The 18028-nt window shown below is 42.0% G+C and overlaps 1 protein-coding gene across 8 annotated transcripts in view; it reads right to left on the bottom strand.

Annotated features, from left to right (window-relative positions):
* Positions 1-1370: 1370 nt before the first annotated feature.
* exoc6 (exocyst complex component 6) overlaps positions 1371-18028 on the bottom strand; it is a 33950-nt gene continuing 17292 nt past the window's right edge. For 2 of the 8 annotated variants that reach the window (XM_037463048.2, XM_037463052.2), the window contains exons 16-25: positions 17571-17680; positions 17319-17430; positions 17100-17234; positions 15799-15978; positions 15061-15090; positions 12885-13026; positions 12682-12755; positions 5084-5196; positions 4650-4661; positions 1371-3946 (exon numbers count right to left, since the gene is read on the bottom strand). In XM_037463048.2, the coding sequence (XP_037318945.1) occupies positions 3820-3946; positions 4650-4661; positions 5084-5196; positions 12682-12755; positions 12885-13026; positions 15061-15090; positions 15799-15978; positions 17100-17234; positions 17319-17430; positions 17571-17680 (1035 nt within the window). In that variant the 3' untranslated portion in view covers positions 1371-3819. The remainder of the gene's footprint in view (positions 3947-4649; positions 4662-5083; positions 5197-12681; positions 12756-12884; positions 13027-15060; positions 15091-15798; positions 15979-17099; positions 17235-17318; positions 17431-17570; positions 17681-18028) is intronic. The other 6 variants (XM_037463049.2, XM_037463054.2, XM_037463050.2 and 3 more) reach the window with 3 other exon arrangements.

Here is an 18028-nt window from a genome sequence, read left to right as displayed (position 1 = left end):
TACTCTTAGATTCTGAGATCTCCAACATTCCCCCTTCAGCAAGCGCTGGCGCTACGGTGGCAAGTTAAGACCCCGAAAGGGTACCTGAACAGGCCTACTGGAGTCACGGGTTAAGATGCTTCTAAGGCAAAGTCTCTATTTGACATTACATGTCATTTAGCTGACACTTTTATCCAAACCGACTTACATTGCATTTTTAAACCGTGGTTTTTACATTTTTGCCTGGGGAGCAGTTGGGGGTTGGGTGTTTTCCTCAGGGACACTTTGACATGGGGGCATGTAGCAGCCAGGCATCGAAACATCGACCGTGTGGCCCCCAGCACACCCTCTGCCCTCTACTCCATGCGCCACCGTGGCATGATGCGGAGTGATCCGGAACGACCGCAAAGAGACACAAAACTATCAACGAGATGCAGTTTCTGCAAAGTGATGAAAAGCTCTCCAGGAGTTCTTCTCCATATCAGAACAGAGGAACGGTGGCAGAATGTAACCAGACAGTAGCTGAGAGGAGAAAAAAAACCACACACAACACAAGTGTGTGTGGGTGTGTTGGCACGGTGGCTGCGGTCCAGTGATTATAGAGCTTTCCCAATCTCTCTCGCCTCATTACATCTGCGGCGACAGGGATCCGTGGATCCAAGCGGTGACCCAGGCCAAAGTTCACTTGCTGTTTCCCAGTTAGCGTGTGTGTGGTGGGACACGGCGAGGCGCCAAGGGTGAGATGCCCTGTGACAGAACAAGTGTTTGAGTGTGAGAGAGAGGAAGAGGGAGGGATGGGGACCCTTATCTAGGTTGGGACTGGCGGTCCAGCTACAGAGGAGGCACACTTATCGCTGAGCCTCGGTTTTTCTCAGGGGCTTTAAAGGGTCACTTCAATCACACACTTCTCTTTTCTCGGTTGCTTCTGACCAATACTGTAGTTTAGACACCTGGTTGTTAAGCTCAAAAACAGTAAATGCAAATGAGAAACCGGAGCTGTAAGAGCCTCAAACGTCAGGAAGCATAAGGATGTCAAATAAAAACCTGTGTGGTTGGGATGAAAACAGGGCCGACATTACTCAAATGATGTGTCTGCACGCTGGTTTTCAAGCCTCAAGTTGGGCATCATCATCATTTTGGCTTTTAAGGAACCAGTACTGGCATGAAATGTTGGTGCTAAATACTACTGCATGCCGACACTTCTAGGTGACTAAGATGTTGCAATGAAAGTTCCTGAAGCGTGCTGTAAAAAGGTCATTTGGTCAACCAAAGCAGGGAAAACTCCCAGACTGCATACACGCTTTATTTGACTCATTTATTAAATGACTATCACGCTGTATTGAAGAAGACTTGAGCTGCCGGATAGATGAGCAGACTGAAACAAGCACACATTATTGTTGAATAAACCTTTATTACAGCACACAAAATAAGAACAAATTTAGGAAAAACACCATCCGAGTCTCACTGAGAACAATGGCAAAGGTAAAGCAAGGATTCCTTTGGATATCAAAATGTACCAGCTCTCCACTTCTGAGGAAGGGCAGCCTCCTCATTCAAATAATCAGTGGCCTCGATTTGTTTTGTGCCAAAATAAAAGATCACAGAGTGAGTTTTGATTTTGTCACACACAAGACGTGAATAAAATAAAATTACTATTAACGTTGACTTTAAATGCAGAGAGCCAGGGCTTTATTCCGGGTTCTAAAGTTACATCTATATACAGCTAATTAGCAACAGCAAACACGTTGGGTCTATTATCATGAGGATATGTGAACCGTTTCACGTATCTGGCCAGTGGGCAATCTTTCATCAACCATTCATCAACAACATGTTTGATTTGGTTACCCAACTGTAGCAGTCCCCCCAACTGTATGTCCTCTCAGACATACCCATGCTGCGGTACTGATGGAATTAGTGAAAATGTGCAATATTCTAATGCATTGCAATATTTATTCATGTATTTGTTAGACCTGGCCCGGCTTTTATTATATTTGCTTCCTGGCTTTTCATTTGAAGGTTTAAGGTTAATCGCCATGTACACACCTCCAAACTAGGAGCACCAGTTTAGCCCCATGGGCTGAACCCCCCAGGAGGTGTGTGCCCAGAGACCCTTTGACTAAAACTGAATTTGGATGTGTCCTTTATTTCTTGGAAAACATTGATGAGCATTTAGTTTGCCTCTCTTAATTACTCCATATTGGAATATTACTTAGGGTCTAAGCTAGAACATTATGGAGAATTTTTCATAACCTAAACCATGCTAATAAGTAGAGAGAAGGTACCAAAAGAAAAAGAGCTCTGCAAACTACTGACCGTGTTAAATAGGTAAGCAACAAACGCAAACTCTTATTAACATATTTACCTAGGTATAGATGGAGGTCCATATCACAGTGTCAACCTCCAACTCTGCAGTAGACTGCTGAGATATCTTTACAAAATATGCAGTATATACATTTTAATTTACAAGAACATTTAAAAAAAAAAAAAGGCGGAACAAAAAGATTTCAGTGCAAAACTGCCTGCTGAAAAAAGACCACAGACCCAAAACATAAACAGAATAGAAACTGTTGCATTACAAAATGTTGTCATCAGTCATCTGCAGGTTTTAAATAAACATCAATCTGCCTGCATGGCTGGAAAGCCACCAATTCATTATTGCTGTGCTTTGTAAATATACATGGGTTATACGATTCTAAAGCTTCATTTCATCCTGAGAAACAAAAAGAAAGAATTAAGAAGGAAATATATTGGACTGTTAAATATATATACTGTGCCAGTCAAATGTTTTGACACACACTCATTGAATTGAATTTTGACCAGTGTGTGTGTGTGTATGTATGTATGTATATATATATATATATTCCACAATAACATAGGTTAACATGATAATGTTGTTTGCAAACAAAGATTAACACACTTTAATTATTGAGGTCAACTTTTCTTTTGTTCTACTAACGTTAATTGAATTGAATTTATTTGTTTGTGTGCCACTACAACACCAATCCCATATCCTCATCATGTCCTTGGAGCCTTTGCTCACGACCATCTTTATTGTAAAAGATTGCATTATTTGGACACTTGCTGTGTTGTCAAAGATGGACCAATCCTCAAGAAGATCTCCAGCCAGAGTCCCAGCCTTGTTTCTTGTGTGCAGACAACACAAATTAAACTGGGTGTCAAAGGCTTTGTTTCAAGGCATTGGTCTACATGGCCTTCAGAAATGTGCTTTTTTAAAATACGCATCAGTCTTTTGAGACGACAAAGCAACAGTCCGAGTACTGGGACAATGAGTTGAACTTGGCCACAATCAACAACTCCTCTGCTAATCAAACACATTAAGTACAACAATTGAAAAATGAGTCCAAAATAATTCAACATTGGGGGCACAGCCACGGAATGAGGGAAACGTATGCCTTTGCACATTGTTGGTGTCTACCGTTCTTCCAAATGCTTACTTCAGAGATGAAGGAGCTCACAACGCTGGGTTACTGTCCCCGTCCTAGGAGATATTATAAGTTAGGACACTCCGACACTAACTAATAGATGTTGGAAGCCAAAGTGGAAGAATGATGAATGTATTACATGCTTTTTCTTTAATTGACTTGAAAAATTGTTCAGTATATTTGTGTTATTTACATCCAGTATTCACCATGCGTGTGTGGTCCCTGCATGCCTTGGACAGTGACTCTATTGCTGTGCCTCTATGTGGTGTGTGTGTGTGTGTATAAGCGGCATATCCGTCCCTTTCGGTTTTCACTTCATTAAATGTGCGAATATCTCCATCCTCGGTGCGTGTCTTGGCAGTTTTGTGTGTGCATGAGACAGTGATGCACACATGTTTTAGGAGGACATTCCATTGACAAGGCTCCTCAGCTGTTTGACCACAGTCTCTATCAATTTCTGTTTGTCTCGATCGTTCTTCCTGAACTGAGAGAAGATGTGGTTCTTCTTACTGGTGTCCTTCATCCTAGAGAGAGACAGAATACATATTTATATATAGAGGGTGCAGCGGGTAAACAAAAAATTCAAAAACTCAATTGGTGATGATGGAAGACGTCGCCACATTTTAGGGTGCTACTGTAAGCTACAGGTAAATGTAAGTTGGGGGAACTGACAAACTCTTTAATTTTTTTTATTACTAGTTTTCTGAAAATGTTAAATTGACAGAGCTTCAGGTTCGGGAGTTTGTTCAACTATGAATGCAGTAAAGTCCACACAGTTACGTTTTAGTGAGTTTTGTACACTTATTATTTACCACACAATGATAAAGTGGTAGAATTACACTGGAGCTGATTTTATATACAGTATGAATAGATCAAAGTTGAAATGTTCAACATATATGTTGACCTTGGCTTGACAGCATTTAGTAACAAATCTAGTAAAGTTAAACAACAAAGATGTCAAATGTTGCTAAAACATATTCTCTACATAGTAGAGACTATTTATGTCTTCATGTGAGATTTGGCATGATTCCTTGTTCCTGACCCTACCACTGAGATTCTGGCTCAACCCACTTATGTGCACACATCACTTTGGTAAAGGTTTGGTTAAGTAAGGTGCAAACTATCTATAATCTAATTTTAACAACACCACCGTACATCACTATTGCGCTGAGTTACATGAGAGCATGCATGGAGAACAACAAGAAGCAGAGAGGAAGGTGCACCTACCCCCTGTAGACTCTGAGCAGCATCAGAAAAACAGCAGGGAGGAGATTTAGACACTAATTCATAGACTTCTCAGAAATGATAGAACATAAACTACAGCCAGTGACATGTTCACAGCGTTTCCACAACATACCCAGAATACTCTGCTCCATAAAATACCATAGCGACAATAATTCCACCCAGAACCAAACACGGCCCATTCAGATGGAAATGTTGCAGATGTTTTGTGGAAATCTGGATTATGTTCAGCTAAATACAAATTAATTTCATGTGTTTTCCATGAATACTGTTAACTACTGTTAAGTCAAGCATCCTCGCCATAATCATTTTCTGGTTCAAAGGACAGTTGAGCCCCCCCCCCACACCTACATTAGAACAATACGGCAAAAAGCGATGTTGAATTATTGTATTAATGCCCTCATATCTGCTGCACTTACTTCTCCAGCAGAGCCAGGGCGGTGGCTGGGTTCACCCTCAGGTATTTGGAGGTCGGTTGGCCGTAGTCCGCCAGGTAAGTAGACCAGTCCCACACCATAAACAGATCCAGAAGCTATAGAACAGAGATGCACAACTGGGATTAGTCAGCCTGCCAACCCTAACCTCTGATTTCTCCTGGGAAGTTTGCTAAAGCAACACGTCCATTCCAGCTTTTTAGATTCTGCGTCATTGAGCTTATGAGGCTCAAACAGGAAGCTAATCTTGTTTCAATCTGCAGACATTTCTATACGTTTCCCCTTTCTTTAACCAGTGACTTGGTGTTTTCTCTTGTCCCAAAAGTGCTTAACCCTCACAGGCTCAGATTGCCCTGCTTCTTTCCTCACAGTTGACCGAGGTGCACATGTTCAAATGTCGGGACGAGTGTGACATCTTCTGATAAAGGGTAAATCCTTGTTAACTGTACCCTTATGCAGACCCTTGCTGGGTTTTGGACAAAGAGACGCTTTCCTCACACACATGAAAAAATACCAAGCTGGTGGGGATGTTAGGTCCTTTAGAGGCTGTTTTTGTACATTTTAGAAGGGGGGGGGGGGACGGACGGCTAAGTGCTATGACCTGAGCAGGATGGAGTGGTGGGAGGACTCTCCTGTTAGGTTACAGTAGGGATGCCTTGGCTGAAGTCACGTTGGATCGTGTGAAGACTGTAAACACTTGTGTATCCTTGGAGAGAGAGTCTACTGCTTAACGTGATTAGTGATAAGTGTGAACAGGAACATTCAAAATGACCCCCCCATGACCCTGGATTAACCTCATGGAGCTGACCCCCCCCCCCCCCCCCCCAACTCCACACACACACACAGTGTATGCAAATGTCAAAGGGTGAAACAGCTGGGTGTTTGGGTCATGTTGAAAGAGCAGTGAAAGAACAGCTTAGTGATAATGGCATTATTCAGCGGACTGAGAGACAGAGAGGCTCGGCAACAAAGCCATTCTTCTCACCTGGAGCCATCTCCCTCTGCAACACTTCCAGCTCCTGACAGCACCCGGCTGCTGTGCTACCAGCAGGCTTTCAAGCACAACTAGTCACCAGTTTGTTTTGCACACGCTGGCCATTTGGATACAGATATTGACATTCAATTTGTTTTGTGACATAAAGCATTGTTTATAAGAATATCTTGATTTGGTCATTTAAGAATTGTGAATATGATGTAAACATTTCACATTGGAAATGTCATGAATATAGTTCTTTACAGTTATACGGATCGACCTGTCATACATTAGAGCTACTTTCTGCCAGCTGGCAGGGCTCCAACGATCACTTTGATCTCACTGTCACTGTTCAATACCCTTGTTTATTGCCATTTACCATATTTTAATAAGTAGTAACAAAGCGTTGTGTTATCAACATGACTTAAAGTAGAGCATACTAGGTTGAAGGCGGTTATTGGTAACAAACTGAAGCTCACGCCATGTGCATTTGCTTATCTTGGATGCGAGTGTGTGTTTAAGTGTGAGAGAGACAACGAAAAAGGTCCAGACAGACGCAATCTGGCTCACACACCTACGGGATTTGTTGATTGTTAACCATAGCGGGACGTCATTTTACAGCCGACTTTTCATTTAGTAGTTCATTTGATATGCTGTAGTGCTGCTTACATGTAAGCTAACATGCAACATACTGATGATAACACTGATACAACCAATACTAATCATAATAAAATACTTTCTATTCAAACTGCAGCCAGATCAATATGTAAAATGAATAGATGATGAAACATACAATGTTTTTAAAGAGGAGAGGATTGTTTGCTGTGTGCAGTATCTATGATACTGTGAAGGGTGGAACCACTTCTCAATATCCAACCCCACCTGGGGGATCTCATTCCTACTCCACTCTGTCACGTACGTCTGACAGTGAAGACGACAATCAGCGGGGATCTAGGACTCTGCTGGGCGAGCTGGGTCACGTTATCATAAGAGTCAAATGGTAAACAGTTCTAGGAAATATTCAGCTTTTGGCTCGAGTGAGATGAAGTACTGCTTCTGTTAATGGAGTGCAGTAGCTTTGAGCAGAGCACGTAGTGGCTTTCCTTTCACAACTCAGCAAATTATAGTTTTTATACATGTTTGTTTTGTATGAGATTATTGACTCTTCTTTTAAATCCTGGTAATTTGTTTAAAGTTGTATTTTAAAACCAGGTGGCCATCCCACGTCACAGGGGACACATGTAGAAACTTTCCCACATTGTATTGCTCTGCAACTTTTGAGCGTTTTAGTAGTGGTGCTTTTAGCAGTTTAATTCATAATGAATGATTTCATGTTGTGTTTCCAGAGTTTAAACTGGAGTAGACCGCCAAGGCTGATAATACCTGCAAATACTAGTATATTTTAGATGTTTGTGTATGTTCAATAAGTAAAAATTAGGGCTGGGCAAGTTAACGGCAACAATTATTTATCTCGAGTAAACGCAGTTCTTTAAAATAAGTCAAGTCTCAAGTTGTATGAAATATGATTTTATATATGTACAATAGTAGAAGCGGTCTTTCTATGTTGACCATTTTGACTTTTTACCCATCCCATCAGAGTGCGTTACTTCCATCACTTTTACCCTAAATATTTGACTTGACTCCATCACTGTAAATGATTACAGGATAACAATCTAAAAAGCAGGCCTAGCTATGAAATCCAAAGCCATGAGATGAGGAGAAAGTAAAGGGATAACCTCTGGGTAACCTCAGCCTGTGGATGCCTTCCAAACGCTTTACCTGAGGCTAGGATCAACATGTCAACCAGGCAGCCTGCATAAAAAGGAACATGGACACATGTTGTCTAATGATGCATCAGAGGAGACCAAGCCCTAGGTAGGGCTGTAGCTAACACTAAGGGCAGGATATTGGGTGTGGGGATGTGGTCAATCCATTTCTAATAATTCCCAATGAAGTTTCCTGGGAAGTCATATGGTGGTACAACTTATATAGAAAGAGAAGTGGGCCATAGATTTCTTCATTCATCTTCATCTAAATGTTCTTTTCACTGCGGTGTGCTCCATATCTCATCATTCCCGATCCTGCCTCTGTTGTCCGGTTTGTTGCCTAAGATTAGATCATTTTTCTGACAGTGGAAAGACAAAGCAAGAAGGTCATTGTGGGTTTTTACTCACAAAACGTTTCTGTCCAACAGGAATGAAGTTTGTTTTACAATGACAAGGCCTGTCTTAGTTTGGTCTATCGGAGAAACCTGTATTTAGATCGTCTAAAGTCATATTTCTGTTTAAATGTAACTACATTTCTAAGTTTACATTTTGGAAGTTTACATTGTTTATTTTTTTGACCAAGGAGGTATTGTAACGCAACGGGGGATTTAATTCATTATCAGCACTAATTGCAATTCCACATAAAACGGTGGCAAATATTCCCCCTTACATTTTCAGTCTCTCAAAGTTTTCAACAAACATGCCGAGTATAGTGCTGTGACCTGAACTGGATGCAAATCCAAGCCTCCACCCCAGGCTCAGATTAACAGATCAGCACAGACACCAGTTAATGAGACTCAGCAACACTTTACATACCACTGGTGTTCACAACAAAAAGGATTTGTTCTTAATTTGGGAATAGGAATTTTCTTGCACGGGTGAACCTTGAAAAGAGGTGAAAGTTGAAAAGGTAACGAAAGAGGCAGCCAGTGAAACACAGTATTTTTGGAGAGGTGAGGTGTGGGACAGTTGAGAAGTGGAGTGGAAAATAATGGAAACAGACAGAAGCCAAAGAAAATTGTAACAAAATATTATTAGTTCGCCCTGGCTTTTTTTTTTTTTTTTATCACCTTTATTTCCTGAATCAAAATACTGAATTCACAATTTTCCGTCACACCTACTGTGGAGCCACACTGTGACAAACTGCATTTTCTAAATAGATGCTATTTAGTTTTTGAAAAGAAGCTAAATCCATTTTTAGAGAGTAGCACACAAAAGGATCTACCATAAGCGTTTAATGGATAAATCCAGAGATGTCAAACTGATTCAGCAGGGAAGAAAAAAAGTAAAGAGCTTTTTGTAGCAAAAGCTACAAATCAGTAAGTAAAAAAGTGAACCACCACATAACCTGGAGATCGAGACGCAACATAACTGTTTAACACTATTTCTGTAAAGTTCAGTAGGTCCCTGTCTACTGTCACGGTGGTTCAAAATGGAAAGCTGCAGCTTTTGAACCACTAAAGCAGCCTGAAAATGAAAAAATGAAGAAAAAAACGAAGCAAAAGCGTAAAAATTAGAAATCAGGGACACAGCCAGGTCAGAGCTGGATGACGTAATTGGTCAGTATGCGTTTGAGGGGCGGGACTTTGTGTCATTGGAGATACTGGAACAACTTGGCATCATTTAGAACTAGACCATTGGAACCAGTTAGTTCTAAACCAGGGCTGTCAAACTCAATTACAAACCAGGAAAAAAATAAAAACTGGGACTACGTTTAGGGCCAAACAGGGTCAATATTTAATAAATGACAGAAGGAATATAGGAAAAGTGCAAAAGAATACATATTTATATAGGCAACATTGTTTTATGAAGATAAAGAATTGTCTTAAAGAAGACATATCACGCTCATTTTAAGAGCCATTTAGGATTGTTTTGATGTTAAAAAGCATAGTTTTCCTTGCATTAAGTGAATATCCCTGTATTCACCTTGTGTCTGAAACATTCCATTTTAGCGCTTTTTTAAGTCCCCCTCCTCGCAAACCAGACCAATCTTATTCTAACATAATTCCAACCTTAAATTGTTTGCAAGAAACAAATTTGTGGTGTGGGGGCAGGGCCGAGGCCAGGTAAGGGAGACTCCCCCTTGGTCTGATGACGTCGGCAAACCCTGGAACATCCAAAGATATTTTACTAATCCAATCCAAGCCAGATAGCCACACACAAATTGGGATTTTCATAACATGACTCTTAGGTAGGGGAAACACTGTATGCTTTGGAATTCTCATTGTTAGTTCAAATACTACATTTTCTCACTTTTTTACGTTTACACCGACGTATTTGGTCATGGAAATTTTGTTTAAAGTCATGGAAATCCATTGGTCAAAATGTGTATGAACCCTGTCAACAGAAGAAAGTACATTTGTAGTTCTAAACATCTCTAGGATGTTAGACTAGAAAATTGGACTTTTTGGCTGCACATTCCCAACACACACTCACACTTTTGCTGTCATTCTTCAGCATTCAGAACCATACAATAGGGTGGATAACACACAGTTCTGATACCCCTTAAGTTTGATCACGGTTGTGTATACTGCTGTGACCATATATTATTGGGTACTTTTGAAAACTTACTTTAATTAGGCCCCAAGAAAGTGTTTTTTTATGTTTACAGTATTGTTTAAGTTTTTCCTGATACCAGCTGTATCAGTCTGCAGCTGAATGACCAACAACACCGAAGGAACAACGCTACACCCTCGGTTTGCAACTTGGAACTGCCGCCCCCCCACCAGCAGACGGTCAGCGCACGTTGGAAAATGGCGGTGTTGTGTACGGAGCCGGTAGCCGAAGAAGGAGACTTGCTGCTCAACGTTAGCAGCGGTTCACTGACGTCTGCTTCCTTTAGCACGGCTCGTTAATGCCGCTCTCTCATGTTTGAAATATCTCATGTTTTACCTCCACATTACTTACATTCTGCCCGTCGAGACCCGAGGGTCTTTGTAACTCATGACATGCACTTTTCCATATGTAGAGTTATATAACCATGGTTAAATCTACTCTTCCCTGGCACAGTGGATGATTCCTGAGCTACTGGCCACCAAACTTCTCAGTGACAACCACGGTGCCAATTATTTGCGCTCCGAGAATGAGAGCTTATATTTTAAGCTTATATTTAACTATTATTAGTTTGAAACTAATTATTAAATGTAACTACATTTTTAAGTTTACATTTTGGAAGATTACTTTTCATCTTCAATGAACCACATGAACATATCAATATAACAAATTTCTATGATTTTTCCAAAACGTTTGGGATTTTATTTTTGTTTCCATGACTTTTCGAGGCCTGGAAATGACCATTTTAAAATTCCATGCCTTTTCCAGGTTTTCCATGACCGTACGAACCCTATGTGGATTCATTTTGCCAATAAAATAGATCATTACTTCTTATGGACCCCATTGTGAATTACCGTCATAACGGAGGTATTGCCAGACTGTATTCTCAGAAGTTTCCATTTCTTTTCCCACTCCGTAAGGCAGGGGAGGATAGGCGGTGGTCATGAGAATGCGCAGTCTGGTGTCAGTCAAAGCGGAGAGAGGTTGTCTCTTCTCTGCTTTGACTGCAGCAGGGGCTGCTGAGCGAGGCTGCTGAGTGAGACTATCGTGACAGCTTTGGGCTGTTCCTTTGAGAACTAGAGAATGGTACGTGCTTTCAGAGTCACAACACCAGAGGATTCGCTAGATTTGTTGCTAGTAGCCTTTTGCTGTGCCTTCCGGGGCTCTTGGTATCAGCCGTGTACGTCCCATTGACTGACGGGCCGGTTATGATAGACAAATTACATTTTTTTGACAGCCGGATTTAATTGAACTGCGAGCCTGACTTGGACAGCGGGCCTTGAGTTTGTCTGCTCTAAACACAGGTCCTTAAAAGAGACAAGCCTCTTCCCACACCATCCCCAGGCCATGATCAAATCCAGTTTCCAGCCCAATCGCAAAACCCACCCAATTTAATCAAAAGTGTCCTTGTGTAAAACTGCAAAAAACAATATGCAATGTATAACAAATCATAACAGCAGTCCAAGAGGAAAATCGGCACCAGATGACTCAATGTAAGATCAAGAAGGTATAGCTACCCACAAAGAATGCAGTCATCCTGATAGCCGAATAATACAAAAAACATCTTCTATACTGCTGCTCCATTAAGGGTCACAGGCGGCTGGAGCGGCTGGAGCTAGCATCAGGCGAGGGACTGTGTACACCTTGGACTGGTCCCCAGTCAATCGTAATGGTGACATACAGACACTCTCCCATTCACACACCAAAGGGCAATTTTAGAGTAACTAATTAACCAATCCCGCATCTCTTTTTGGACTGTGGGCGTAAGCATTCAAACTCATCCCAGAAAAATTTCTGGCAAGTGATTTGAACCCAGCACCCGTGAAGCGGTATTAACTGCCACACCACAAGGCAACTCAAATTGCTATGGAAGTGACAGTTATAATGACGTCAAGGTAACTTGGCCCTCCTTGATTACGACCAACAATTTAATTAAATATCCAATTTGATTTCCAATTAAGTCCACTGAATTTTGTATGCATGATTTTGAGCATCAAATAACAGCGCGTTTGGGATTATTATTTCACAATATTCACCAAATTTTGACCAAAACTGCCAACTTTTCATTCACAAGCCCAATATTTTCCCAATTTATGCAGAAATGGCCCAATTGAACGGAAATAATCTGTTAACACCCTTTTGTATTATTGTTCATTAAGGCACGTAAGAACATAAGAAACTTAAGCTAGGAATTTAAAACATAACCAACATGAGACACAATTAGGAGGAATAAAAACTAGTGCTGGCTAAGATGGTTAATCGCTTCTCTAAAGCGCAGTGAGACAGTTTACCTGTCGAAGGTCGATGAAAGCCAGCTGGAGTGTGTCCCCTTGGAAGCCAGGGACTGGCTCAGAACTGGCAAACACTGACAGGAAACAGAAATAATCAAATACACCAACACAATAAAGTACACGACTCCTGGTCAGCTTCTCAGTGCCGAAAGCTTGCGTAGCAGGGTTCCTTTACTTTCAACATGACATGTAGTTGTACTTACATTCACACTGAATGACGTCTAAGTTGAATTGTTGAATGGCACCCATACTGATCTGTTTGAGGTCTGTATCCAGCAGCATCTGCATCAGTGATGTGGACAGGTGCTTGCAGGCTGACATACAAGCCGTCTGGGCCACTTTACCCTACAGAAGGAAGGATAGGGGAAAGGAGGGAGGGTAAGGCGGGTTGAGAGGAAGGATGACGGGATGCAAAAGAGGAGGGACAGGTGGAAAGATGTAGGAGCGATTAGGATAGGGATGAGAAGGACAGAGAATGAGCTCATCTATATGGAAAAGACCACTTGACTTTCAGCGAAACATTCTCTGAGACTGAAAAGTGAACAGCCCATTGGTGACAAGACGAGTTGCGTTTGAATCAAGACCAAACCAAAACAGCTGCTGCATACATGACGAGACTCTTAACTGAAAACGGGCGAGGAATCACTTTCCTGTATGCTGCCATTTACGTCAGTGCACACAGGAAGGTGCATGGGGCTTTTAATGCAGGAATTTCAACATCTTGAATTATGTTGATACAAATTGCAATCTCAGCGGCCAATGACGAGAACGCAAGATACACTGCATCAAGACAGAGCATGTGTGTGGTGGTACAAAATACTTTTCCACTCCGCCCTGGAAGCACCGACGTATGCAGTTGTCAAGTAAATCAGTTTGTGGTGCATCAAAAACAAATGGGGGACTCAGTTTCTTTTAGTGAAAAGTTAACACAAGTCATAAAGGTCATTTAAATGATGCATGTTTGCTTTGTAACGTATGTGAATATAAGCTCCGGATGCTACTTTAGTTGTGTAAGTGACCCAATGAGTAGTGAAGAAGAAAGACACACTAAAACCATGGCCCAACACATGCAGGTAAGGAAAAACATAAACTCAAAACAACTTAACTTATGTAACATTTCACAACAACATGTTTATTACACCACATGGGTGTAATATAACAGATGAGTGTTACACTTAAGAAAACCAAAGAATAATCCATGGCTTTCGTTTCTTCGAGCTTCACAGCATCCCTTTTAACATCCTTTAACTGGCAGATGGACAGCAGTGATACATGGTCCAACAGAAACAAGATCTGTCCATTCACTCTGGGCTGCTAGCACATCTCCACCTATCCACTGCAAGTTCGTTTCATCACAAAAGTGAATTGCTGACTTTGCTCGTGGCCACACCAGGAACCATTCATACACAGTTTTGCCCCATAGAAAAAGGTACTCAAATATAGAAAATACTCAAAGCTTTCTAAAGGCGATCTCAAAAATGCGTGCTTGGTGTTCAAATTGAAGCCTGGGGTAAACAATGAAATGATCCTGCTGTGATCACAGAGCACAGCTTTTACCATTGAACTGTGTTTATGTTTATCTGGCGGAATTTTAAATTAGGGATTAAATTGATTGTAGTCTTACTTTTTTAAGACTACAATATAATATCAACAGATATTCACAAAAAAATAAGTGAAGAAATTTTGCTTTAAAAGTTAACCCCTTAGAATCAGCTGCTTTTAAATAAAAGCACCATGACATTGTAGCAAAGCAAAGCAGCACATGGACTAATGTAGGCAAACAGGAAATGCTGTGTATTCATCAAGCCCTGAGGTAAGATTTTAACTTGAGAAATATAATCATTCAAATACATTGAAATGAGGTATTACAGCTAAGAAAAATTCTCTAAATGGAAGTTTTATTTACAGTTGCCCGACAATATTAACTGGCACGCTGAGATTTGTTTGAATGAAAAGTGCATTACAAATGCAATTTATTACGATTATTAAGAAAAAAACAAACTGCGAATTTAAGCATGTAAAATTAGTAACTGAAGCAATATCTTGTGGGGAAAACAAGATTGACATTGCACTGAGATACTGTGATTTGGGATAGATGAATAATCATTCCTGGCCAGCAAAATCTAGCGGTATTCAGAGGACCTTCCCCTGTTGCTTTAGCTTCCAGCTGTGGTGGTTGCTGCTTTGTCCAATGCGAAAACGAACGTAAATGTAAAGATTGTTCTTGAACGTCCTCAGTAAGGGTTTCAAAATGTGCCAGAAGAACAAAAAAAGCCTGGAGTAGTGGAGCTTCCACAGTCAAACATTGGCATGCTTTCTATCTGCTTCGGCCCTTAAAATAGCAGCATAGTATTATGACAGCAAGACAGGAATACTCACCGACATCGATGCATGGTCATTGTTGTTATTCTGAGCAGAGACACCCCCAAACCAACCCAAAATGGCAGAGGGGAAGGGAAAGGACAGGAAAAGAAATGTGGCAACAATAAATGGACAGGAGGTGGTAAATTTCAACTGGAGATATCTCGCATGCTTAACAAGTCAAATTAAGCAAGGAAAAAAACTGTTAGTAAAACAAATTAGTTACTGTTATTACCAGGGGTGAGGAACAGGGGCAGGAGAGATTCTTGGAAAAATGGAAATAAGCTAGAACTCATTTCAGGACATGATGAGAGATGGAGGAAAGAAGAGCAGGCAAGTGGTCCATTGATTGAATGAGGAACTGAACAAGCTATATTCGTCAGCTAAGCTGGACCGAAAAACTTTAATGGATCAAGTCATCCACACTTTGAGATCACCAAATGTGTCTTGCTGTGAATAATGTTATGTGAAGACAAGTCAGTAGCAGCGTAGTTCGATCACCATAACAGATCGCCAACGCACACATACGCAGTTCACCTTTACATTCACAACACACATCAGCTCCCTTTCAAACAGTACAAATATCTAATAGGCATGGGATGGATATTTAGCCAAACAGTTGGGGTTTGGGCAAATTATAAACAAAAAAAACAGTCAAAGACCAAATGGGTCCCCAGAACCAAAGACACACTGTCCTACAGTAACCCGGCCAGCCTGCCAACCCACTCGGGATAATGGATGAGGGATCAGACTCACCGGGAGATGTGTGAAGACCTGGAAAGTGGAACGCAGGAAGTTTATCAGGTCCATGAGGTATCCAGAGGCCCGGCCGTCCGACTCAGACATTCCCCACTCGTAGTCCGCTAGCTGGATGAACTCATCAATCTTCTGGTTGAGTTTGGTATAAATCTCTCCCTCTGCAGCGTGACGAGCATCCTAGGAAATACAGTTCATAAGAACCCGTTTTAAAATACGTTTATCCACTTCACACTCGGCTGCGAACCGCTGCAATGGGAGTTGGAGGTCTTGGAGTAGACTTTACCAGGGCGGCTGAGTAGTGGGATACCCCTGTAATTAGGATACAGTCTCTGGTCCCCCTTTTTGAAGGGAAGTACCACCCCCCCAGTCTTCCACTCCTTTGGTGCTGTCCCAGACTGCCATGCAATTTTTAACACGCGTGTCATCGAAGACAGCACATCAACACCCATTGCTTTTAGCATCTCTGGACGGATCTCATCCATCCCCGGGGCCCCACTGCAGAGTTGTTCGACTACCTCAGTGACTTCCATCAGGCAAATTGACAATCATCCCTTCTCCGCCTCCAGCTCTGCTTCTACAAAAGAGGGCGTAGTAGTTGGATTCAGGAGTTCCTCAAAGTGCTCCTTCCACCGCACAGTATAGTGTACTATACAGAGCTTGGATGATTCCCCATTCCCCCGCCGTGAGGTGTCAGATGGTCTTTCGAACCACTTTAGTGCCAGCTGACAGTCCTTCTCACACACAGCTTCCCCGAACTCCTCCCACGCCCGTTGCTTTGCCTCCATCACGGCGGAGGCTGCTAGAGCCGCAAGCGGGAATCCGTCAGGGTCTCCAATACTCCTGAAATACTCCAAACGTTTGTTACACACGCACAACAGCCCAATCCGTTTCCCCCACAGGTGGTGAACCCATTGGAATGAGAGATCAGGGGTGTTGCGTCACTTCTTCGGGCTGTGGCCGGCCGGCCACCAGACGCTCGCGGTTGAATCCTGGCTCCAATTAGGGGCAGCGGGTTTCCTCCGGGCCAGGTAGCATCTTTATCCTTCAGTCTTCTCAAAGGGGCTTTGTGAAACCATTCTTTGTCTGGCCCAAAGACCACTTTACCAAGGGTAAGCCTAGCAGGAGCACCAGGCTCCAGACGACGGAGCTCTCAAGTTCAGGGACACATAAACCTCTCCACTACAATAAGGTGATGGTTTCCCAGAGGGTCGGTTGGTGTGATTTAGATAAATATATATGAATAATGTGATGCAGAAACAAGTGTATGATGAACACAAAGAAGAATCCAATCCATTTACCTTGAACGTGGACAATCCATAAAGTCTAGTGGTGTGTACGGTTTCAGGGGAGACATTGGTGATGTTTGTTATGAACTCCTCCAGATACTTGCAGGCCTGCTCCAGGTGGGTGGTGTTGATGATGATCTGCACCAGCTACACAGAGAAGGTGACAACTTCAGACTAAAGGCCTTACCTCTTGGAGTAAATCATGACTAGCTACAGCAGTGTTGTTCTTACCTCAGTCAGTCCTATGTGAGGTTTCTTGATGAGGTTTTGCAGACAGCTGCTGAGCGTTCTTGTCAGCAGCAGGTTGGTGGATTTTCGCAACATGTCGTCAATCTCTGTAGAACTGGATACACAAACAAACCGTTCTTCTAAAAGGTCCGGATGCAATTGGTGTTCCACAACAAATAGGTAAACAGTCAGGTGTTCTAGCGTCCACTTCAACATACTGAAAGGGGAAAAATGATATTGTTCCACAAGACCAACCTCCGGTGTAGTGACTCAGAAAACTTGAGGCTGGCATAAATTAACTCTTTGACTTGAGTGTAGATCTGAGGGACGGACTGGGACATCGGTAGCTTCTTTGGAAATTCCTGCTGCTCACACACACACACACACACACACACCGAGAATTTAACTTGCATCTGCACCTGTCTGTAAAATGTCAGACCCGTTTAAGACAACCATCTGAACTTTGAACAAATTGAAATGACTCTCTGAAAACCCCTGAGTGCTACAGGTATGATATACATTCAATGGGAATGCTCCACTCTTTTTTAGATTTACCGGGGAGGTTAGGGAGGGTTAGTGTAGTTCAAGGGCAAGGTTTTTTTTCTTCAGGATGCAGCGCAGAGAGACACTTTTGAAATGCTTAAACCTTTGTGAATCTCGCTGTGGGGAGTCAGGTAAAATCAGGGCACTTTTCATGCTGGCTTAGAGAAGCC

This window comes from Pungitius pungitius, chromosome 21 (assembly GCF_949316345.1).
Source record: "Pungitius pungitius chromosome 21, fPunPun2.1, whole genome shotgun sequence".
Classification (NCBI taxonomy): Eukaryota; Metazoa; Chordata; class Actinopteri; order Perciformes; family Gasterosteidae; genus Pungitius; species Pungitius pungitius.
Note: the sequence above shows the minus strand (reverse complement) of the source record. Positions and strands in the feature narration are given on the sequence as shown.